Source organism: Mesoplodon densirostris, chromosome 2, assembly GCF_025265405.1.
Source record: "Mesoplodon densirostris isolate mMesDen1 chromosome 2, mMesDen1 primary haplotype, whole genome shotgun sequence".
NCBI classification, from domain to species: domain Eukaryota; kingdom Metazoa; phylum Chordata; class Mammalia; order Artiodactyla; family Ziphiidae; genus Mesoplodon; species Mesoplodon densirostris.
In genome coordinates, this window is record NC_082662.1 from 9357549 (window position 1) to 9380149 (window position 22601).

At 51.3% G+C, this 22601-nt stretch overlaps 1 protein-coding gene and 1 non-coding gene across 4 annotated transcripts; both read left to right on the forward strand.

Annotated features, from left to right (window-relative positions):
• The first annotated feature begins 6797 nt into the window (after nt 1-6797).
• LOC132484755 (small nucleolar RNA SNORD22) lies at nt 6798-6924 on the forward strand. The gene has a single exon (XR_009531307.1). It is a non-coding gene; the product is annotated as a small nucleolar RNA SNORD22 (small nucleolar RNA).
• A 4468-nt stretch (nt 6925-11392) lies between these two features.
• MIIP (migration and invasion inhibitory protein) lies at nt 11393-21314 on the forward strand. 3 transcript variants are annotated; one of them, XM_060079824.1, is made up of 10 exons: nt 11393-11477; nt 13225-13420; nt 13670-13996; nt 14437-14518; nt 18207-18315; nt 18401-18453; nt 19150-19279; nt 19440-19536; nt 20506-20640; nt 20931-21314. In XM_060079824.1, the coding sequence occupies exons 2-10, from the start codon at nt 13307-13309 to the stop codon at nt 21015-21017; spliced, it is 1134 nt and encodes a 377-aa protein (XP_059935807.1). In that variant the 5' UTR covers nt 11393-11477; nt 13225-13306; the 3' UTR covers nt 21018-21314. The 3 variants fall into 3 exon arrangements, with proteins under 3 accessions (XP_059935807.1, XP_059935816.1, XP_059935822.1); XM_060079833.1 differs by lacking the exon at nt 18401-18453 and having other exon boundaries at nt 20931-21021; XM_060079839.1 differs by lacking the exons at nt 20506-20640; nt 20931-21314 and adding an exon at nt 19998-20070.
• Nucleotides 21315-22601: the final 1287 nt, after the last annotated feature.

Consider the following 22601-nt stretch of genomic DNA (forward strand, 5'->3'; position numbering starts at 1 on the left):
ACCTGTCAGTTTCTGTCTTAAAAATACACCTCACCCCTGACCATTTCATCCACTCCATTCACAGTCACGGCTCTGACCCATGTGACTGCCTCTAACTCAGCCCCTCCTCCCACCCTGGCCCTCTCACACTTGTTTCAAAGCAGCAGCCAGAGTGACCTTGACGTAGGCTGGAAGTAGCACTCAGCTCGTATTACTCCTTTGCTCAAAATACAGCTCTGGCTCCCTGTCCCACCCAGAATCGAGGCCCGAGTCTTTGTGGTGGCCTTTCAGGATCCACTGCCTCTGATTGGCCCTCCCTCTTCGGCTCCCTCTGTTTCGGCCACACTGGTCCTCGCTCTTCCTTGAAACTGCTGCCCACACTCTACCGTACGGCCTTTGTCTGGCTGACCCTCTGCCCGTGGTCCAGAATGCACCACAGCTGACTAACTCCTTTACCTCCAAGTCTGCTGAGACGTCACCTCATTGAGGTCCATGCATACCCTTCCCTATTAAAATCCCTCTCTCCTCTCTTCCCTGGCACTTCTGAGTACCCTTCTGAGTACCCTCCTACCTCGTCATCATCTGAGCAATATTGTTTGTGTCTGCACCTGCTAGAGCATAAGCTCTAAGATCATAAGCAAAATATGAGATTTTTACATGTTTTGTTCATTGGTAAGCGCCCAGGGTCTAGACCACTGCCTGGCACAGAATCAGAACTCAGTAAATACTTGCTGAATTAACAGATCCTGTCCTGATAACACAGTCGCACCATTTATCAACCCTCTAGCGCCGGGGGACAGACGTAACCAATGCTCCTGGACATTCCCTACAGGTAGGCATGGCACCTAGGGGCTTTCAAGTGTGTTGTATGTTTAGTAATTAACAGTTTCCACTCCACTGTGGAAACTGAGGCTCAGAGAGGTTGGGACTAGTTCAGACAGCAGCAGCTGGAGGGGGATGGAGCCTGGATTGGAGCTCAAGTCCAAAGCCCAGTGGCTTTTTTGAACATTTTTTTACCCTGACCCATTATTAGAAATTCATCACGACTGAGTACACACATATATGTGCGAGTGAAACCAAAAAAAAAGTCAATCATTACCCCTTTTCTGCAATACACAGGTATTTTCTCATGAAGAAGCTGCTGTTTGCAACCCACTAAATTGCTCACCAGCCGCTCCTGGGTCATGACCAGTCGTTTGAAAAAAGGTGTCCTATCCTCTTTGCCTCACTCAACACCTCCTAGTTCTTTTTTTTTTTTTTTTTTTTTTTGCGGTACGCGGGCCTCTCACTGTTGCGGCCTCTCCGGTTGCGGAGCACAGGCTCCGGACGCGCAGGCTCAGCGGCCATGGCTCACGGGCCCAGCCGCTCTGCGACATGTGGGATCCTCCTGGACTGGGGCACGAACCCGTGTCCCCTGCATCTGCAGGCAGACTCCCAACAACTGCGCCACCAGGGAAGCCCCCTCCTAGTTCTTTATTCCCAGTCAAGGCCAGACTCATTCCTGTGGCTCCTCACACTTCCTCATCTGCCCACCGAGAGTTCTGGGGAATCAAGAGCCTGAGATTTTTGGCCCTCCAGTAACAGTGTTGCCCTTTAATCACAGAATATGTAGCCAGGAATGTACCTCCCTGTTCCAAGCACTGGGTCCTGCTCACAGATGTCAGCTAGGTTCACTCTGACCTCCAAGACAGGGTTTTCTGTCTCTGAGTCAGACTCAGAGATTAGAACAGGCAACTTCCGTAGAGGGCTTGGCTTGTGTCAGACATGCATACACGTGACTGCCAATCCTCTCAAAAACCTAGTGATCGATTTTCCCCTTTGTACAAACGAAGAAGTTCATTCATCAAAATATCTGAGTGCCTGCTGTGTGCTGAGCATGGTTCTGGGCATTGGAGATGCAGCAGTGAATTAGGTGGATAAAAATCCCTGCCTTTATGGCGCTTACATACTTGTGGGGGAAGGCAGACAGCAGGCAAAACCAGTGAGTAAAAGAGTATGTCAGAAGATAAGGGCTATGGGGGAAAATGGGGCAGGGAAGGTCAGGGAGGGGGTAGCAAGAGTGTGGTAGGCCTGGCTGAGAAGATGATGTTTGAAGAAAGAGCTGAATGAATTCGGTAGGGAGTGAAGCCCTGTGGACACCTGGGGCGGGGCATTCCAGGCAGAGCCGCATGTGTAAAGGCCCTGAGGTACTGAGCATGCCAGTATCTTCAAGGAACAAAATGAGACTAGTGTGGCTGAAGCAGAGCGAGGGAGGTGGAGAGCAGTTGGACTTCAGTTGCGAAAGGAACCAGGGGAGACTGGGGTCTTGCCGGCCACTGTGAGGACCTTGGCTTCACCATGAGCGGGGTAGATGCCATGGGGAGTTCCGAGCCAAGGAGTGACGTGAGCTGACTGACTTACACTCGAGGGGTCCCGGGCTGCTATAGGGAGAGTAGACAAGAGAGTAAGGATGGAAGCAGGGGGGACCAGTCAGGAAGCAGGTGCAATATTCCAGGGACGAGAGGATGGTGCCTTGACCGGGAGGTTGTGAAAAGTGGTCAGTTCTGGAGACATTTTGAAGACAGAAACAATGCAATGTGCTGATAGACTGGATGAGTCATGGCTGACTCGGGTTTTGTGCTGGGTCGGTGGCAGGATGGGGAAGCTTCCTGGTGGAGCAGGTGTGGGAGAGAAGATCGGGAGTTTTGTTTTGGACATGTTGAACTTAGGGTCCCTCTTCCATAGTTGGATATGTGAACTTGGAGTTCAGGTGATGTCTGGTGCAGAGACGCACACTGAGGAGTCAGCATGTGACAGTGGCAATCACAGCTTAGGGTTCCCGGAATGCAGATCCTAAAGCAGAAGGCTTGTGCGCCCTCATTTTAATCGGCAGAACAACCCCAGAGAAACGCAGCGAGGGCGGGGGGCAGTCAGAAGGAGGGAGAGCCAGCAGGAGTGTGCGTGGTGGAGTTGGCCGCCACCAAACGTGACCCTGAGGAGGCATGGAACGAGTCTCGGCACCCTTTCCTGGTGGAGAGGAAGGGAGCAGAATTTATTCACCGTCTCCCTCTTCCAGCTGGTGAAGATTTGCCCCATGGGACATTGACTCTGTGCATTTCTGGGTTGCATATTGAAATGCTTGAGTACCAAGTGGGGCCCACGGGGGTGGTGGAGGTGAGAGGGCCAGGACTCAGGCAGGGGGTGTGGCCGGGCGAGTTGCGTTTGCATCACACCACTCAGCCGAGGCAGAGCCGGAACAAAAGGCAGGTAAGGCCAAGAGGGTCTGAAGCGTTCACCCGTCGGATCACTCAGATCTGCTCTTGCCTTCCCGCCCTTCTTCCCCGAGAGGGGAGGTCTAAGTCCCATTGAACCGAGTCCCCTTCGAGGTGATACAGTCGGTCCCTCGTCCACCCCCATTCCATGGTCAAAGCTGCAGCTAGTCTGCTTATTTCCCAGTGGGGTCATCCAGATCTTCATCCCTGAGGGATCTGAGCCCTTGGCTGTTTGCCCTGGGTGGGCTGTGATTGACACAATTGCCACTTACTATTTTCAGTGGGTGTGGAGACACCGAGAGACACCAGAGGAGGTTCTGGAAAAACCTGTGCCTCATTTTGTACACGCTGTCCTGACTCCTCATGGGGATGGGAATCTATTACCCCCAGCAGTTCAGTAATTCTCTTTGCCTGCTGGTCCACCAGCTGAGAGGCCTGAAGACCAGGTGATGGTCACGTCTTCAAGTTCATTGGGACTGTGGGACCCTATCGTGTCCCCTGGCAGAAGTTTCCCAGCCTCGGGCACTGGGACTTCCAACCTGGCAGAGCCAATGTTTGCAGGGATAGGAAACGCAAGTTCCACAAGTGCTTCACTGCGAGCAGTAGGGAGAGGGTCCACCCTCTGCTTCCCGTCCCCGTGTAATCTAGCCTCAGGGGACACAGCTGCATATGTCAACTTCCTGGAGAACACAGCTGTAGCGTATGGTCCCTGAGCTATGTCTTTAGCAGGCCATGCCACTTGGGTGTTGGGGTCCCCGGTAAGATCAGTGGATCCTTTAGTCAGATGCCCATTGTCCCACCTGTTCTGCCAAAAAATGGGTCCCTTGGTGTGAGACAATGTGGTGTGGCGTACCACGTCACTACATCAGGCCGCCTAAAGCCCTCAGATGGTGGTGCGGGCAACAGCCCTGAAGGCAGGTCAGGCGAACCCTTACATGGAGTAGCATCAATTTCAATAAGTACAAATCGCTCCCTTTAGGGTCAAAGGGGACCTGATGTAATTGATCTGCCACCAGATCAATGGAGATGCCGTATCAAGGGCTCAGCTTTGGTCCTGCAGACTAGGGGTCCAGCAGCAGCAGGACCGAGCCTTTAGGAAAGGAGCCCAGGCTACTTCACCCCCGTCATCTTGGCTGCTCTGTCCCTGGGCCCATCGCACCTGCACTGGGGTGGCTGAGCAGAGCGGGGGGCTGACATTTACCAGCTGCATCGTCCGTTCCAGCTGGTCGTGAACCACCTCCCCGGCAGCAGACGTCCTCTGATGGATTCGAAACATGAGACACCAAGATGTAATCCCGTGCGCCCCCATGTACTGGACATCATTGGTTCATCTTCCCCCTTTCCCCAGGTCTTGGCGCTAGTCTTCTGATCACTCTCTCCTGAGCTCTGACCTCCAGCCACACCATTTGCCACCACCCAGGAGATCGTGTATCATCTCTTCCTTAGACTGTTCATCCCTCTTCATGAATGGATGACCAAGTGTACAGCTCACAGCTCTGACCACCAGGAGGATTAACCTTCATCCCTGAGGTGGCGTCATGGCATAAGAGTGGAGGTGGTCCATTTCCAGTGAGGGCAAAATACTGCGCCCAGCTAGGCCAAGTTCTTTATTGTTTGCTTACTTGCTTCATGCCTTTTAATAGCTTTATTGAGATATAGTTAACATACAATAACTGCCCATGTTTAAAGTGTACAATTTGATAAGTTTTGGCAGATGTATGCATCTATGAAAGCATCACCACAATCAAGACAGTGAACAAACCCATCATCCCCCAAGTTTCCTCGTGCCCTGTCATCATCCCTCCCGCCCACCCCATCTCCAAGCAACCCCTCATCTTTCTGTCACTATAGATGAGTTTACATCTTCTCAAGTTTTATATAGTTGGAAGATACAGTGTGTACTCTTTTTCCACTCAGCATAACTTTGTTTTTTTTTACTTTTTTTTTTTTTTTTTTGGCCGCGCAGCTTGCGGGATCCTTGTTCCCTGACCATGGATTGAACGCACGCTCTCAGCAGTGAAAGTGCAGAGTCCTAACCGCTGGACCGCCAGGGAATTCCCAGCATAATTACTTTGAGATGCATCCATATTGTGTGTGGACCAGTAGTTTGTTCATTTTTATTGCTGAGTAGTATCCATTGTATGGATGGATGTACCACAATTTGTTTATCCATTCCCCCCTTGATGGACATTTGGATTTACAATATAGCTGCTATGAACATTCATATACAAGTCTTCATATAGATTATATTTTTCCCCTTAGATAAATGCTTAGAAGTAGAACAAATGGGTCACGTATGTTTAACTTTAAAAAAAACAGCTTTACTGAGGTACAATATATGTATCATAAAATTCACTCTTTTTAAGCATTTCAGCAAATTTACAAAGTTCTGCAGCCCTCATCACCACAATCCAATTTTAGGATATTTTCATTACCTCACAATGATCCCTCCTGCCCATTTGCAGTAAATCTCTGTTCCCACCCAGAACCATGGAACCACTAATCTTATTTTCTGTCTCCATAGATTTGCCTTTTCTGGACATTTCATATAAATGGAGTCATCAATATGTGGTCTTTTTTGTAAGGCTTCTTTCACTTAGCATAATGTTGATGAGGTTCGTCCATGTTGTAGCACGTGTCAGTACTTCATTTCTTTTTATTGCCATCTTCTATTGTATGGATACCACATTTAGTTTGTCCATTTATGAGTTGATGGACATTTGGATTATTTCCCCTTTTTTGTGGTTATAATGAATATGCTGCCAGGAACATTCTTGTACTAGTCCTTGCGTGGACATGTTTTCATTTCTCTTGGGTAGATACCTAGCACTGGAATTTCTGGGTCATATGGTAAATTTATATTTAACTTTTTAAGATATCGTCAAACTGTTTTCTGAAGTGATTGTACCATTTTACATTCCCACCAGCAGAGCACGTGGGTTCCAGTTTTTCCCTGTCCTTGCCAACACTGGTATAGTGAGTCTTTGATTTTACATGTCATCATTTTAGACATAGAAATAGTTATGTGGTGGTGTCTCATTCTGGTTTTATTTTACACTTGCCTAGCAAATGGAGCCTAGAGCAAGAGAAGACTCTAGAAAGCCAGATTGGGATAAAAGCTGGTGCTAGGTGTATTAATGGTGGGTAAGGATGGTGAGCTGAGTCTCTGACCAGCCTCAATAGGAGAGTTCTGTGATGTGGAGCATCATTTTTGTGCTTATTCACCATCTGTATGTATCTCTTCTTTGGTGTTCAATTCTTTTAATCTTTTTTTTTTTTTTTTTTTTTTTTTTTGCGGTACACGGGCCTCTCACTGTTGTGGCCTCTCCCGTTGCGGAGCACAGCCTCTGGACACGCAGGCTCAGCGGCCATGGCTCATGGGCCTAGCTGCTCCACGGCACGTGGGATCTTCCCGGACCAGGGCACGAACCCGTGTCCCCTGCATTGGCAGGCGGACTCTCAACCACTGCGCCACCAGGGAAGCCCTCTTTCAATCATTTTAAAAATTGGGTTGTTTGTTAGCCAAGACATGGAAGCAACCTAAGTATCCATCAACAGATGAATGGATGCCAATGAGGAAAGCAAGCATCCTGTCTTACCCCTGTTCTAGCCCCAGAGCCTGTAATGGTGAACCCACTGGAGCTAACTGGGAGAGAGGTTGAGAACTTGTTCCATAAGGAACTGTCTAAGATACAGCAAATGTCTGTGGATAGCATTTGCTTAGCTTTTCTTGGCTATTCATAGCGAGAATAGTTTTGGCTATTTTAGATACTTTGCTAATTACATGACCTTCTCATTCAGGAGCAGCTTGTTCCTTGTTCCTGTATACTCCTGGAAAGCCTCCCGAGCTAAAAGGTACCATTGCCAGTTACCTGCTTGTTCACCCAAAGGTCCAGCTCCTTGTCTGGAGCCTGAGAATGATTTGAGGGGAAAGGAGTAAGCCATAGTTCTGCTCAACTCCAGTCTGAAGAAAGAACAAAGCACACATAATGGAATCCAGTTCTTGGAAGATATCAAAAATGGAATATTCTTGGGAATTCCCTGGTGGTCCAGTGGTTAGGACTCTGTGCTTTCACAGCTGAGGCCTGGGTTCAATCCCTGGTCAGGGAACTAGGACCCCACAAGCCGTGAGGCGCAGCCAAAAAAAAAAAAAAAAAAGGAACTTTCTTATACAACCTAGCTGTTCAAATTAGCATAGAATCATTTCATCCTTTCTAAATAAAGTTTTGTTTTTTTAACCTTAAAACAAACAAACAATCAAAAAACAGATAAATGGATAAAGAATATGTGATTGATATATATATATATATACAATGGAATATTACTCAGCCATAAAATGAATGAAATATTGCCATTTGCAGCAACATGGATGGACCTAGAGAATATCATACTAAGTGAAGTAAGGCAGACAAAGACAAACATTATATGTGGAATCTAAAAAATAATACAAATGGACTTATTTACAAAACAGAAACAGACTCAGAGACATAGAAAACAAACTTATGGTTCAGGGGGAGGGATAAATTAGGAGTATGGGGTTAACAGATATACACTACTATATATAAAATAGATAAACAACAAGGATTTACTGTATAGGGAACTATAGTCAATATCTTGTAATAACCTATAATGGAAAAATAATATGAAAAATATGTATATTTAACTAAATCACTTTTCTATACACCTGAAAATAACACAATATTATAAATAAACTATACTTCAATAAAAAAATTGGGTTGTTTTCTTATGAGTTGGGAGAGTTATTTATATAATCTGGATACAAATTCTTTATTAGACATGTGATCTGCAATTATTTTCTCCAATCTTGTGGCTTGTATTTCCGCGCTGTTAACAATGTCTTTCAAAGAGCAGAAGTTATTAATTTTGACAAAGTCCAATTTATCCATTCTTCTTTTAGAGATTGTACTTTTGGTGTCATGTCTAAGAAATTTCTGCTTAATGCAAGGTCACAAAGATTTTATTCTCGGTTTTCTTCTAGAAGTTTTAGAGTTTTAGGTTTTACAATTAGGTCTATGATACATTTTGAGTTAATTTTTACATATGGTACAGATGTGGTATAGATAGAGGGTTTTAAAAATTTTGTTTTGTTTTGTGGTGTGTGTGTCTTTGGCATATGAACATCCAATTGTTCTTGTACCATTTGCTGAAAAGGCTGTCCTTTCTCCACTGAGATGCCTCTGCATCTTTGTCAAAAATTAATTGATCATGTATGTGTGAGACAATTTCTGGACTTTCTATTCTATTCCATTCACTTATTTGTCTACCTTTATGCCAATACTACACTCTCTTGATTACTGTACCTTTATAATAAATCTTAAAGCAGGTAGCATAGGTCATCTGAATTTGTTCTTTGTTTTCAAAATTGTTTTGGCTCTCTGAGTCCTTGGCATTTCCATATGAATTTTAGAAATTGTTTGTCAGTTTATACAAAGAAGCTTACTGGGATTTTATTTGGGATTGTATTGAGTCTATAGGTCAATTTGGGGAGAATTGATATCTTAAAAATTTGAGTTTTCCAAGCCATGGACACAGTATATCTCTCCAATTATTTAATCTCCTTTAATTTCTCTCAACACTGTTTTATAACTTTAATGTATAGGTCTTGTATTTTTGGGGTCAGATTTATCCTTAAGTATTTAATTTTTATATTTCTTGATGTATTTTAAATGGTTTTTAAAAAATTTCAGTATCTGATTGTTTATTGCTAATATATAGAAATACGACTGATTTTTGTATAGTGATCTTGTATCTCGCAACTGCAAAACCCATTAACGATTCTAGTAGCTTTTTTGTAGAGTCCACGAGATTTTCTGTTATCATGCTGTCTGTGAATAAAGAGAGTTTTACTTCTTCCTCTCCGTTCCAGATGCCTTGATTTTTCTTATTGCACTGGCTAGAACTCTAGTGTAATACTGAATTGAACTGGTGATAGCAGACAACCTTACCTTTTCCTAATTGTAGGGAGAAAGCATTCAGTCTTTTATTATGAAATATGCTGTTAAATGTAGGTGTTTCATAGATGCCTTTTATCAAGATGAGAAAGTTCCCTTCCAGTCCTAGTTTGCTGGAAGATTTTTTTTAATTTTTATTTTTTATAAATTTATTTATTTTATTTATTTATTTTTGGCTGCGTTGGGTCTTCATTGCTGCGTGCAGGCTTTCTCTAGTTGTGGTAAGCGGGGACCACTCTTCGTTGCGGTGCGCAGGCTTCTCATTGCGGTGACTTCTCTTGTTGCAAAGCACTGGCTCTAGGTGCGTGGGCTTCAGTAGCTGTGGCACATGGGCTCAGTAGTTGTGGCTCGTGGGCTCTAGAGCGCAGGCTCAGTAGTTGTGGTGCATGGACTCAGTTGCTCCGAGGCATGTGGGATCCTCCCGGACCAGGGCTCGAAACTGTGTCCCCAGCATTGACTGGTGGACTCTTAACCACTGCGCCACCAGGGAAGCCCCAAGATTTTTATTATTAAAGATTTATATTAATTTAGTTAAACTAAAAAAACCCCCACTTCACCCATTTCTCCTACTCCCTGCCTCTTGCAGCCACCAATCTGTTTTCTGTATCTATGAGCTTGCTTTTTGTTTTTGTTTTGTTTTTTTAGATTCCACATATAAGAGAGAAATATAGTATTTGTCTTTCTCTATCTGACTTATTTCACTTAGCATAATGCCTGCAAGTTCCATCCGTGTTATTGAAAATGGCAAGATCTCTCCTTTTACGGCTGAATCATAGTCCATTATAGATATATACCACACTTTCTGTATCCATTCATCCATTGCTGGACAATGTTGTTAGGTTGTTTCCATATCTTGGCTATTATAAATAATGCTGCAATGAACATGGAGGTGCATCTAGCTTTTCAAATCAGTGTTTTTGCTTTCTTCAGATAAATACCCAAAAGTGGAATTGCTGGATAATAAGGTAGTTCTATTTTTAAATTCTGAGGAAATCTCAAACCTCCATACTCTTTTCCATAGTGGTTGCACCGATTTACATTCCCACCAACAGTGCACAAATGTTCCCTTTTCTCCACATCCTTGCCAACACTTGTTATTTCTTGCCTTTTTAGTAATAGTCATTCTAACACATGTGAGGTGATAACTCATTGTGGTTTTGATTTGCATTTCCCTGATAATTATTGACATTGAGCATCTTTTCATGTACCTATTGGCCATCTGTCTTCTTTGGGAAAATGTCTATTCAGATCCTCTGCCCATTTTTAAGTTGGATTGTTTGGGGTCTTTTTTGCTATTGAGTTGTATGAAGCTGGAAGATTTTTTTAAAAATCAGAAATGAGTGTTGGATTTTGTCAAATTCTGGAACATCTCTTTAAGTTAAAAGATTGTGGCACTCCAACTGCAACTACTAAGAAAAAGGGACAGTGTTTGGTGGATTTTTCTGTATCTATTGAGATGGCTTTTCTTTCTTTCGTCTGTTAATTTGGGAATTATACTGACTGCCTCTAAAAGGTTCTGGTCAAGTCACTTCATCTCTCATGACCTCGTTTTTTGCTTTGTCTGTAAAGCGGGACAATAATATTCATCTTAAAGCACATTTATGAGGCTGGCATGCATTGGCATATGGAAAATACATGGCGCAAAGTAGGCACTCCATATAAACTTGCCCATATTTTACAGACTGGATCACAGCTACCTGTGTTCCTATCTTACCCGCTGCCTATCATCTCCCCCTCCTGCAGGAAGGGACCTTTCTTAATTCTTTCCTTCCTCCCAGCTTCTTAATTCTTTCCTTCCTCCCAGCGCTTAGTACAGTGCCTCTTGGCACAAAATAGGCATAAGTACTCGAAAGAAAGTATGAAAGCATGGGTCACTGGCCGCCGCCTACCCACAGCTGCATCCCTTGGCTTTGCGGAAGCATCAGGTCCAGACTCTGACACTGCCGTCACTGAAAGCGGAATAGCCCGCGACCTTGTCCTGACCAATCGGAGCCCGTCTTCTGGGGGCCCGCCCCATTCCGACTATCTACCTCTAGACCTCGGAAGTTGACCAATCAGATGTTGAGCGCCGTCGTTATCCCCGCCTCAATGTTGAAAAGGCAGCTTCTGAAGACGAAGTAAAACTCGCAAGAGCATCCCGGCTCCGCCCCACATCTGACCAATCAGGGCTCCCGGATCAGGCCCCGCCCCCGGCCGCCGAAGCGTAGGGTGGCCTGGGCGGAACTCCCGGCAGCACAGGAGGCGGTGGGCTGAGCGGTTCCGGGGTTTCCTGTCGGTGAGTGAGGCAGTGGCGGGGCCGGGGATGGAGAGGAAGGGCTCGACGGGTTGCCTCACGTACGCCCCCACGGAGGGTCCGGGGCCCGCGAAGGGAAAGAAGAGGGAGGCTGAGTCTCCCTTTCCCGGGGGTCCCGCCCCTTTGTTCCGCGGCACCGCAGCTGGTACTCTTGCTGCCCCAGGTTCTCTTTTGAACGTCGCCTTCCCCTTACCTTGGTGCGGCTTTAGCTTTCCAGAGCGCCGCCGGAGCTGGAGATGTTCTCTTTAACACCGTGCGAAAACGGAGATCCTCGAACTATAGGTCTGGCCCAGAGTCAGATAAGGACGGGGGCCGGGAGTCCCTGTCCTGCGGATGAGGCTTTTTACCCCGCTTGTCTGCCCCACCCCCCGCACAGTCGTCTGTACTCGCATCTCCGCTGCCCCCCTTCCCTGCATGGGTATATGTGGGGACGGCTCCAGGGTAGCCTGGCTTCTCTCTGCTTTAGCCCCTGCAACCGGGCCCTGAGGAGGGGGCCCCGGGTGTGGGCGGTCCACACGTGAGGAGTGTGGGTGGGAGGGCTGGGGGCAGGGCAGGGATTCTGAGAGTAGGGTGTCTGTCTGGACGCAGTGTTAGAAAGGGATCGTGTGTACTGGGGGAGACTCAGTTTCTGGTTGGAGGCATCTGGGCTTGGGACTCTGAGGGAATAGGAAGCCTCTTCCCCTAGTCTGCAGAAATCCCTTCCAGCGGCATCAGTGTGTCCCTGAGCCTGGATCCCTGGGGGGCCAAAGGCTGGGAGAAGGAGGAGGCAGCTTCCCAGGCCCCCCTCCACACTGTTTGGGGAAAGGCTGGCATAACCATGTACCCCAGAGCCCGGTTTGGGTTCAAATCCTGGCTTTGCCACCTGCAAGCTGTGTGACTTGGGGCTAGTAGCTTAACTTCTCTGAACTTTAGTTTCTTCATTTGTAAAAGGGAAGAAGGAGGGAGGGCAGGAGAGAGGGAGGAGTCCCTTCAGAAATCTGAAATCTGATTTGTGTTGAATTTGAAAGTTATCATGCTTTACATCTGTGGACTTGCCCTAGTTGTCTTCTACAAATTAATCTAGTAATTTCATAGTTAAGGTTGTTAAAGAGGGATTTTTTTTTAGATGTTGGGGGTAGGAGTTTATTCATTTATTTTTGCTGTGTTGGGTCTTCGTTTCTGTGCGAGGGCTTTCTCTAGTTGTGGCAAGCGGGGGCCACTCTTCATCGCGGCGCGCAGGCCTCTCACTATCGTGGCCTCTCTTGTTGTGGAGCACAGGCTCCAGACGTGCAAGCTCAGTAGTTGTGGCTCATGGGCCTAGTTGCTCCGCGGCCTGTGGGATCCTCCCATACCAGGGCTGGAACCCGTGTCCCCTGCATTAGCAGGCAGACTCCCAACCACTGCGCCACCAGGGAAGCCCGTTAAAGTGGGATTGATCTCTTTTGACATGTTAGGAAACACACTGTGGCCAGTGTAATAATAATAGGCATTTACTGAGTGCTTACTGTGTGTGCCAAGCACTGTACTAACATTTAATATACATTATCTCCTTTAATCCTTACAACAATCTTATGTGGTCAATGCTGTTATCATCTGTTTGGCAGATGAGGAAACTGAGGCACAGAGAGGTTAAATAACTTGTCTGAGGTTGCACAGTTAGGGAGTATCAAAGTGGGGATTAGAACCCCGGCCTCTGGCTCCTCAGGGCAGCCTCCTCAGCGCTATGTCATGCTGTCTGCCTTGGCTTCAGGTAGGAGAATTTGGCCGTGAGGGCACTCTGTGGCCCGGGAGTCGGTGACACCTGTCGTGGGAAGCCAGCGGATACGCCTGGGATGGTGGAGACCAGAGATCTGGCACAGCTACGGCAGCTCAACCTGGAGCTCCTGAGGCAGCTGCGGGTCGGACAGGATGCCGTGCGGCGGTCCGTGGCCAAGGCAGCCTCAGAGGTGAGCGCCTTGGCCAGGTCTCGGGAGTGAGGGAGGGGCTGCCTAACCCTCAGGCCAGAATCCAGGGCTTCCAGGTCCTCTCATGCAGCATGCCCATTTTACTGATGATGAGACAACTGAGTGAGGCCCAGCATGGGAAGGGACTGGCCTGAGACATGGAGAGGCTGGAGCAAGGATGAGGACCAGGCCTTCATGCCTAGTGCAGGCCAGCTGGGTAGATGGCTGGGTGAACTGGCCTCTCTGTTCCAGTCAAACCTGGACTCCAGCGGCAGCCACGACTCAGAGATGCCGTCATCCCAAGAGACATCCTCAGTGGCCTCGAGAGCCTCCTGCCCACAGGATGCCCACCAAGGTGACCCCTGTGATAGGGACGGGGCCAACTCCGGGGTGATCTCTCTCCCACCTGCCAAGTGCCTCCACCAGGAGTCCCCGGGCCCACTGAGGCCCCACTCGGCTCCCTTAATGGCCACCTCAGACTCGAGCGACCCAGAGCTTTCAGCAGAGCTGGACAGTCTAGACACCCAGGAGGCACAGGCCCTGAAGTCCATCCTGGCTCAACGGAGCAAGCTGTCCGAGGTAATGCGGGAGAGTGGAGCATCCACTGATGGGCACTTCCTTGAGCCTCAGTTTCCCTCCTGACAGATGCACTCATGGGCAGCCTCCCTTCCAGGGTGAGGCTCCCGGGAGGTACCGTGAGTCAAGTCCAGCTCAGCTCATCCTAAGTGCTTGATAAGTTGTGGCCATTAGTTTCTCAGACAGCACTTTGGGAAGAAGGTGACCAGCCCCATTATGCAGATGGGAAGATGGGCGTTCAGAGGACAGACTTGTTCAAAGTCACACATGGAGGGGGGTGGGGGCCAAACTCTTGTCCTCCAGCCCCCAAGCCCTCGGCTGAGCCCTGGGGCCCGTGTCAGGGTATGAGTTAAGACACAGCCCCTTTCCTCCCTGCAAGGTGGGACCTCCTTTGGGCCAGGCCTGCTGGCCTAGCCCTTGCCCCTCTTTGCCTCCTTCCTCAGCCAAGAGTGACCAACAAGGACTCTCCAGTGCCTGAGAAGAGCTGGCGCCTCAGACCGTGCCTGGGCTACGACTGGATTGCAGGTGTGGCTAGCCCCCGTGCCCAGGGGCGCGGGTGGAGGCCCCAGCTTGCTTATGCACCTGCCTGCGCCCCCAGCGGGCGCTGCTGCTCTTTTTCCGACTGTTCCACCCCCCTCGGTGAGCACCTTCGGTACCGCTCCTGTCGCAGCTCTTGGCACAGTGACAGGCACAGAGGTGGTGCTCACCGAGTGTTTGTTGAATGAATGAACGAATCAGAGCTGCCATATTTTTTTGGCATTTATTGTGTGCCAGGCCCCTGTGAAACTGTATGCGTGTCACCTCTTTATCTTTCACTGCCCATCCCCCCACTCCCCCAGCAACCTCAGTGGCTTCCTGGCTGGTCTCCCTCTGGCCTCTTTCACCCCCATTATCATCCATTTTCGGCACAGCAGCCAGAACTAATTTTTAAACACGGGAATGAGATCACGTCACTCAGAGTACTTAGCACTTAGAGTAAAATCTAAAATTCTTATCTAGAGTTTTGAGGTGTGATCTGGCTTCTTCTCCTTGGCCCGGTGACATGGCCTCTAACCATCTACCTTCTGACTCCTCACGCCGGCCTCCTTGCTGGTCCTTGAACTTGCCATGCTCATGGCCACCTTGGGGCCTTTGCACTTGCTGTGCCCTTTGCTTTGAACGCACTTCCCCAGGTTCACACCTGCTGGTTCCTTTTCATCACTGAGTGTTCAGCTCAAATGGTAGGCCTTCCACGAGCACAGCGTTGTAGGGCCACCACACCTGCATCCTTGCCTATTGCATCAGCCGTTTGTATGTTCCTCGTATCATTCATTCATTCTCAGAAGTCATCTTGTTTGCTTGTTTCTTGTCTGGCTTCTCCGGTGGACTATAAGCTCCGTTGGAGCAGGGGCCTGGCCGTCTTTTTTGTTGCTGTGCTCCCCGAGTCTGAGCCTAGAATGGTGCCTGGCACGTAGTAGGCCCTCAGCCAACGCTGGCTGAGTGAGTGAGCGGGTGGCCCTAGGAGGTTGGTGCTATCGGACCCTCACTTTCACAAAGGCGGAAACTGGTGTACAGAGAAGTTGAGTTGCTGGCCCAAGGCAGGTGCTCTGTGGGGCTGCTGAGACCCTGTGGTGGTGGGGACACAGGCCCCATCTCAAGGACTTCCCTGACTGCCAGGTCACTGCTTCACTTCCTGTCCTAGGAAAGTAGAGGCAGCTGACCCCTGCCTGCCGTGTGTGTGTGTGTGTGTGTGTGTGTGTGTGTGTGTGTGTGTGCGTGTGCGCGCGCGCGCGCGTGCCTCTCTCCCCCCTTTCCAAGCCCCCGTCCTGTCCCTGCATTTGTGTGCTTGGGCCCCATCCCTTCTTGGCTCCCAGAGGGTTTTTTTTTTAATTAATTTATTTATTTATTTTTGGCCGTGTTGGGTCTTCATTGCTGCACATGCGCTTTCTCTAGTTGCGGCGAGCGGGGGCTACTCTTCATTGTGGTACACGGGCTTCTCACTGCGGTGGCTTCTCGTTGCAGACCACGGGCTCTAGGCGCGCGGGCTTCAGTAGTTGCAGCACACAGGCTCAGTAGTTGTGACTCTCAGGCTCAGTAGTTGTGGCACACGGGCTTAGTTGCTCCGCGGCAGGCACGATGTTCCTGGACCAGGGCTTGAAACCATGTCCCCTGCATTGACAGGCGGATTCTTAACCACTGCGCCACCAGGGAAGTCCCTCCCAGAGGGTTTTTTCCCTGTAATTCTCTCCTCTCCTTCCTCCACCATCACTCTGCGCCGTCAGTATACGAACGCCAAGGAATATTAATGACAGTTGATTTCAGTGAGTGCTTATTATGTGCCGGGCCCTGTGCCAAGAGCTTTCCTCTGCTTCACTCCCATTCACTCCTTAACTCCTCACAGTAATCTGATAGGTGGATGCTGTTACTGACCCCACTGGCAGATGAGAAGGCTGAGGCATCAAGAGACTGAAAAATTTAGCAAAGTCTCACATCTGGTCAGGGGTAAAGCTGCAGTCTGTGATTTCCCATCCTGAGGAAGCATCGCTCCCTTTATATCCTGCCTTTGCTTCTAGTTACTGCCCGTGTTCTCTGCTTTTCTTTATAACAAAACTCCTCAAAAGGGCCATCTAGACTCGCTGTCTCCAGTTTCTCTCCCCGACTTTTTCTTAAACTGGGCTTCAGCCCCTGACACCCTCTGACGCTGTCTTCGGCCGGGTCAGCAGTGACCTCTGCATTGCCAGCTCCTGGCTCCATGCTCAGTCCAGAGCTTTCTAGGCCCCTGGGTAGCGTGGACACAGCGGTCACTCCCTCCTCCCCGAAGCTCTTTCTTCTTCTGACGTCCAGGCCCGGGCCCGCCCCGCTGGCTCTTCCCCACTTCCCTGGCTGCCCTGTCCAGTCTCTGCTGGATCCACTTCCTTGTTCCAAATTCTAGAGGCGCCCCCTCAGTCTGAGGCTCTCCATGCTCACTTCTCCCTGACCTGCTCCTCTGAATTCCAGACTTGTATATCTGGCTTTCTTCTCTGCAGAGCTCATTAGGTGTGTTAATCTCAGGTCCAAAATCAAGGTCCTGATTTCCGCCCCACCTGGTCCTCCTGCAGTCTGTTCTACCTCTGTTAGTGGCAACTCCATTTATGGAGCTAATGGCCATAATCTTGAGATCAGCCTTGGTTTTTTCCTCTCCTTTTCACACACTGTGCATCCTGGTAGTCCTGCCTTCCACGTATTTCTAGAATTTTACTGTTTGTCTCCACCAGGATGCCTGCAGTAGCCTCCTAACTGGTGCCCCTGCTTCCCCTCACCTTGCAGCAGCCAGAGGGGGGGTCCTGTAAAAGTACATGGCTGATCTGATTGCGTCACTCATTGTCCCCTAACCCACCACTGGCTTCCCAGCCTCATCTCCTCCACCCTCACCCCTACACCTATTTTACCTCCTGGGTGTTCCTCATATGTACCAACCACACCTGCCCCAGGGCCTTTGCATTTGCTCTTCTGTCTGCCTGGGATGTCCCCACGGCTCCCTCCCTCCCTTCATCAGGTCTCTGCTCAGGTGTCACCTCCTCAGGGAGACTTCCTCTGGCTCCCCTGCCCTACCAAGTTCGGTTTTCTGACTCTCTTTTTATTTATTTATTTATTATTTTGGGCTGCGTCGGGTCTTAGTTGTGGCATGTGGGCTCTTCGTTGCGGTGCACAGGCTTCTCTCTCTCTAGTTGGGGCGTGCAGGCTCAGTAGTTGTGGCACGTGGGCTTAGTTGCCCCGTGGCATGTGGGATCTTAGTTCCCTGACCAGGGATCAAACCCGTGTCCCTTGCGTTGGAAGGCAGATTCTCAACCACTCGACCGCCAGGGAAGTCCCTCCTGACTCTCTTTTATTTCCTGGCAGGTGTCACCTCCCAATGTTGTATTACAGGTTTCTTTGGTGACTGGTTCGTCTGTTGCCACATTAGAACGTAAGCCTCACGAGGGCAGGGGCTTTGTCCAGATAGCTGTTCTTTCCCCAGCACGTAAAACAGCGTCTGGCCTATAGTAGGGGCTCTATAAATGTTTTTTGCGTGGACGATTGGATATGCATGAGGGTAGACAGACACGAGACAAAACCAACAGTCCCATGAGTGGAGGGTCCCCTCCAGGTCTGTATGAGGTATGGTGGGGTCAAAGCAGGTGGCCTGGGGTGCCAGTGCCGAGCTTCCCCTGAGTCTTGGCCACCCAGCAGCTCCTTTGCGTGTTTCCCGCTCCAGGGTCTCTGGACGACAGCTCTCCCATCACCAGCAAGCCCGAGGCCTTCTTCTCGAAGCTGCAGAAGTTCCGGGAAGCCAACAAGGAGGAGTGTATTTGCAGTGACCCCGAGTGAGCAGTGGCAGGCGCAGGGTGGGCAGGGCGGCTGGCTCAGGGACTGTGTCACCCTGGCCTGCTCACCTTCTCGCCCTCACAGATCCCAGTTCCTAGGCCTGCAGGAGAGTGATGCTGTGGAGGGGGCCCACGAATGTGAGTGTAAACGCTCGGTGGCCGCCCCGTAGCCCAGCTAGGGCCTGGGGGCCTGGGGAGGCAGCTGGGGACGGGGGGAGGGAGGCCTGGGGTCCGGGCAGGGGACCGCGAGCCTGGGGTGAGCGGAGGCCTGGCCTCGGGGAACAGGGCCAGCCCTGTGCTACCCACCTTGCCCCTCACCCGTGCCTTCCGTTTCCTCCCAGCTGCCTCATTTTCCCATGTGTCCCCAGCCCCTCCCCCTCCTCTCCGCACAGGGGTCGTCTGGGTGGGCAGCGGGGGTGGGCGGTGCCAGCTCAGCCACCTGAGCACCCAAGTCTTTGCTGTGGGTTTGCACGAGCAGCATACAGTGTATACATGTGTGTACATATGTGTGTGAGGCGTGTTCCTACGGGTGTACGTGTGTGTGCACCCTGTGTGTGTGATTACAAGTGTAGGCACGTTCATCTGTGTCCACAGATAGGACTGTGTGAAGCCATGCTTTGTGTTTGCACAGATGACGTTTGCACATGTGAAGTTGCCGGCATGTGCACGCATGTGTCACGCTTGAGTAGAAGGCGGTGCCCAGTGTTGTTGCATGTGAGCGCGTGTGCGTGTGCATGCTCTGTCTGTGTACACGTGGACGAGCCTGTGTGGTTGGGGTCCAGGGACCTAGGTTCCCTGGCTGAGGGGGGCTTCTGTGTCTCACGGATCTCACAGGTGTGTATTGTTACTGTGTCAACCGGCGCCTGTTTCTGGTGCCTTCGGATCCCGGCAGCCCCTGCCGCCTGTGCCGGACGCCACGGGGCCAGCGGGGTCCAGAGACCCTGGCAGAGCCAGCGCAAGTCAGGTGAGTGGCCAGAGTAGGCAGGACATGGGGGGAAGCTGTAGGGGCAGCCGCAGCTGAGGACGAGAGCAGAGCCTGGGGCCTGTGGTTTTGAGGGAGGGCAGGATGGGCCACAGCGGCCTGGAGGTGCCTGCAGCAACACCCCCACTGTTACCCCCGCCAGGGTGAGCATCCCGCTGTCTGTCCTGGACCCCCCGCACCGGTACCGCATCCACCGGCGGAAGAGCTTCGACGCCTCCGACACACTGGCGCTGCCCCGGGTGAGGATGGCCTTGGGGCTGTCCCCTGTCTGGCTCAGGTCTCTGGACATGTCCTGAGGCCCAGAGGGCCAGGGACTGTCCCAAGGCCACACAGCGAGGCTGGGCTCCAGGACCGAAGTCTCTGGAGTTCGGGCTGGGCCACTCATGTCATGTGTACCGTGCTTGTTCCCTGAGGGAGTCTGGGCTCCCCACCCAGCCCCTGGCTTCCAGGAGGACTATCTGCCCATGCAGTGCGTTGGCCTAGTACACACGGGCCCCATTTCTTGCGCTCTTGTGGCCACATGCACAGTCCTTAGGGCAATTATCTCGTGGAGCCACAGCAACCGAGAGTGCAGGTCCTACTGTTATCCCACTTTACAGATGAGGAGACTGAGGCAGAGGGGAGGTGACTTGTCCAAGGTCAGCCGGATGGAAGAGCCGGGATTTGAACCTAGGTCCTTTGTGTCTCCTGGGTAGGACAGGGGTCACTGGGGACCCCACTCATTCCCAGTTGAGTCCGGAGGTGCTGGGGTTGCGGGGAGGAGAAGGAGTACCGAGGAAGGTCAGTTTGCTCATCTGTAAAATGGGTACAACATACTATCCTCAGGCTCATGGGGTGGGCAAGGGGCAGGTAAGTGAGTCAATGCCTGTCGGGGGCTTGGGGCAGAACATGGCACACAGGACGTGCTCCATCAGCATCCACGGCCTTCCCTCCACCCACCTGTGGTCGGAGCCCAGGGCCTGGGTCAGCAGGGTTAGGAAAGGGAGGCCTGGGGTAACAGTGGTGGATAAGACCCCTACCCTCGGGGAGCCTCAGTCCGTGGGGGACACTGATTGTTTGGGGGGCCCCTTCACCCTCATGGGGGACACAGTCCTGTCCTAGAGGATGCTGCCAGTCCAAGAGGAGAGGTACAGCCCCTCCCTGGGGTGAGCCCAGTTAGTGGGGAGCCCCGCTCCAGGCCAGGCACCTTAACCCTTTGCTCTCCACAGCACTGCCTGCTGGGCTGGGACATTCTTCCTCCGAAGTCGGAGAAAAGCTCAGCCCCCAAGAGCCTGGACCTCTGGTCCAGTGTCTCTTCTGAGGCCCAACGTCGGAAGCTGTCAGCCACCAGCCCTTCTCACCGGGTATGGTCCAGGGTGCCCTGGGAGAGACAGATGCTTTGGAGCAGCCTGGGGACCGCAGAGTCCTGGGGGGCAGGATTGGGGTAGGAGTGCAGAGCCTGGAAACGTCTCTCTGTGGGGTGCCCTGGCCCTGGCCCTGACCCTGGCCCTGACCCACGGCACCTCTCCAGGCACCACTGCTCCCTGCTGGCTACCCCACCCCACCCTGGAAGGTGACCCCAACTCTGAGATCCAGAAGGGGATGAGGCTGCCCCCAAAGAGGCCCCCCTGACACCCTTCCCTTCACTCTCCAGGCCGTGCCAACGCGGGTCCCAGCCCCCACCTCGATCTGGTCAGAACCCTCCATGCCCGAGCCCCGCGCCCCCCGGCTGAAGCCCTGAGGACTGGCCACTGGGAGGTGGACAGTGCCCCTACCGTCGTTCCAGCCTCTCCCCTCTGACAGGGGTGCCCACGAGAGGGGAGCTTTGCCCAGCCTCAGCTGGAGGTGGACTCCGGCCCCACCTTCCTAGGCTGGGCCGGTGGGTGGCCTCAGGCCTGTCTCCTTCCTGGGGACAGAGGAGACCCTGGGGTTGGGAAGAGGGGATTCTGTGACACGTTTGTAAATAAAGCTCAGCACTCCCTGCAGCTCCAGATTCCCACATGTGCCGGCTCTGTCCTGCTGATGCCCTCAGAGCCCTGGAGGTGCCCTGGCCTCGGCCTGTCCCCCCTCACTTGCAGAAGGACACCTCTGACAACCTGTGCTGGGCGGGGTGGATCCAGCGCCCTGAGTGTGGCTCTTTGTGCAGCTCCTAACTCTGGGTAGGTGGTCTCCTCACCAGACAGGTGGGGGTGAGGCTCCCCAGAGTAGGCTGAGGCCAAGGTCAGTGTTAAAAATCCATCTCAGCAAGGGGCTTGGGGTCTCAGGCTGTCCCCTGTGGATGAGGCTGAAGCTGTGACAGTGGGGAATGAGTGAGCTCTCGCCTTATTCTTGGCCCCTGACACTGGGGTCCAGTGGTAGAGGGCCTCTCTCTTTTTTTTTTTTTTGTGATACGCGGGCCTCTCACTGTTGTGGCCTCTCCCGCTGCGGAGCACAGGCTCCGGACATGCAGGCTCAGCGGCCATGGTTCACGGGTCCAGCCGCTCCGCGGCATGTGGGATCTTCCCGGACTGGAGCACGAACCTGCGTCCCCTACATCGGCAGGCGGACTCTCTACCACTGCGCCACCAGGGAAGCCCCTAGAGGGCCTCTCTTGAAGTCCCTGGGCCAGGTGGCTCCTTCACTCCCATCTCTAGCCCAGCCCTAGAAGCCTAGAAGCCACGGTGATCTAGAACCCCATCAGGGACACATGGGGAAACAGGGCCAGGAGGGTTGGAGTCAGAGGCAAGGTTGGCCGAGAACCCAGATCTGCTCTCCTGGATTAGTAAGCAGCACCTGTCTTTATACTCCCATAGGTTGAACAATATGAAATTCCTGATTTTTAGGTACAAATGGAATAGTTGGGGAACCTAAGCCCAGGGAAGGCATGTGCTTTTTCTGAGGTTTCTGGCTTAGAGCCATGGAACTATGGCTGTGGTCCGTGGCTCCCACCTGGAGCTTGTGAAGCTGAGAAAACCTTTCCCCATCCAGCACAGCACATATATTAGGATAAGCGAAGTTATGCCACGGTAACAAATTAACCCCCAAATCCCAGTGGTTTGACATAAAGGCCTGTTTCTTGCTGACTTGCTCATACTACCTGTCTGTCATGGGTCACATGGGGCCTCTGTTTTGACATCGTCTTTTGGGGACCCAGGCCAGTGGAGGCTCCACTGTGGGGGATGTCACCAGTTGCTTCAGCCCAGAAATGACACACAGGTCACTTCTGCTCATGGTTCATTGGCCAGAACTAGTCACAAGGAGTTGGGACATGGAGGGGGCTCATGGGGTATTGGGTGAGCGTTACTGTCCTCCACATCCTGACTTCACCAGCTCTGTCCCCGCAAGG

What these genes read in the sequence shown, in the direction of transcription:
- MIIP (XM_060079824.1), top strand. Translation starts at nt 13,307, where the DNA reads ATGGTGGAGACCAGAGATCTGGCACAGCTACGGCAGCTCAACCTGGAG. An exon ending in TGTGGAGGGGGCCCACGAAT is followed by an intron (nt 18,454 to 19,149) that starts GTGAGTGTAAAC and finishes CGGATCTCACAG; the next exon opens with GTGTGTATTGTTACTGTGTC. An exon ending in ACACACTGGCGCTGCCCCGG is followed by an intron (nt 19,537 to 20,505) that starts GTGAGGATGGCC and finishes TGCTCTCCACAG; the next exon opens with CACTGCCTGCTGGGCTGGGA.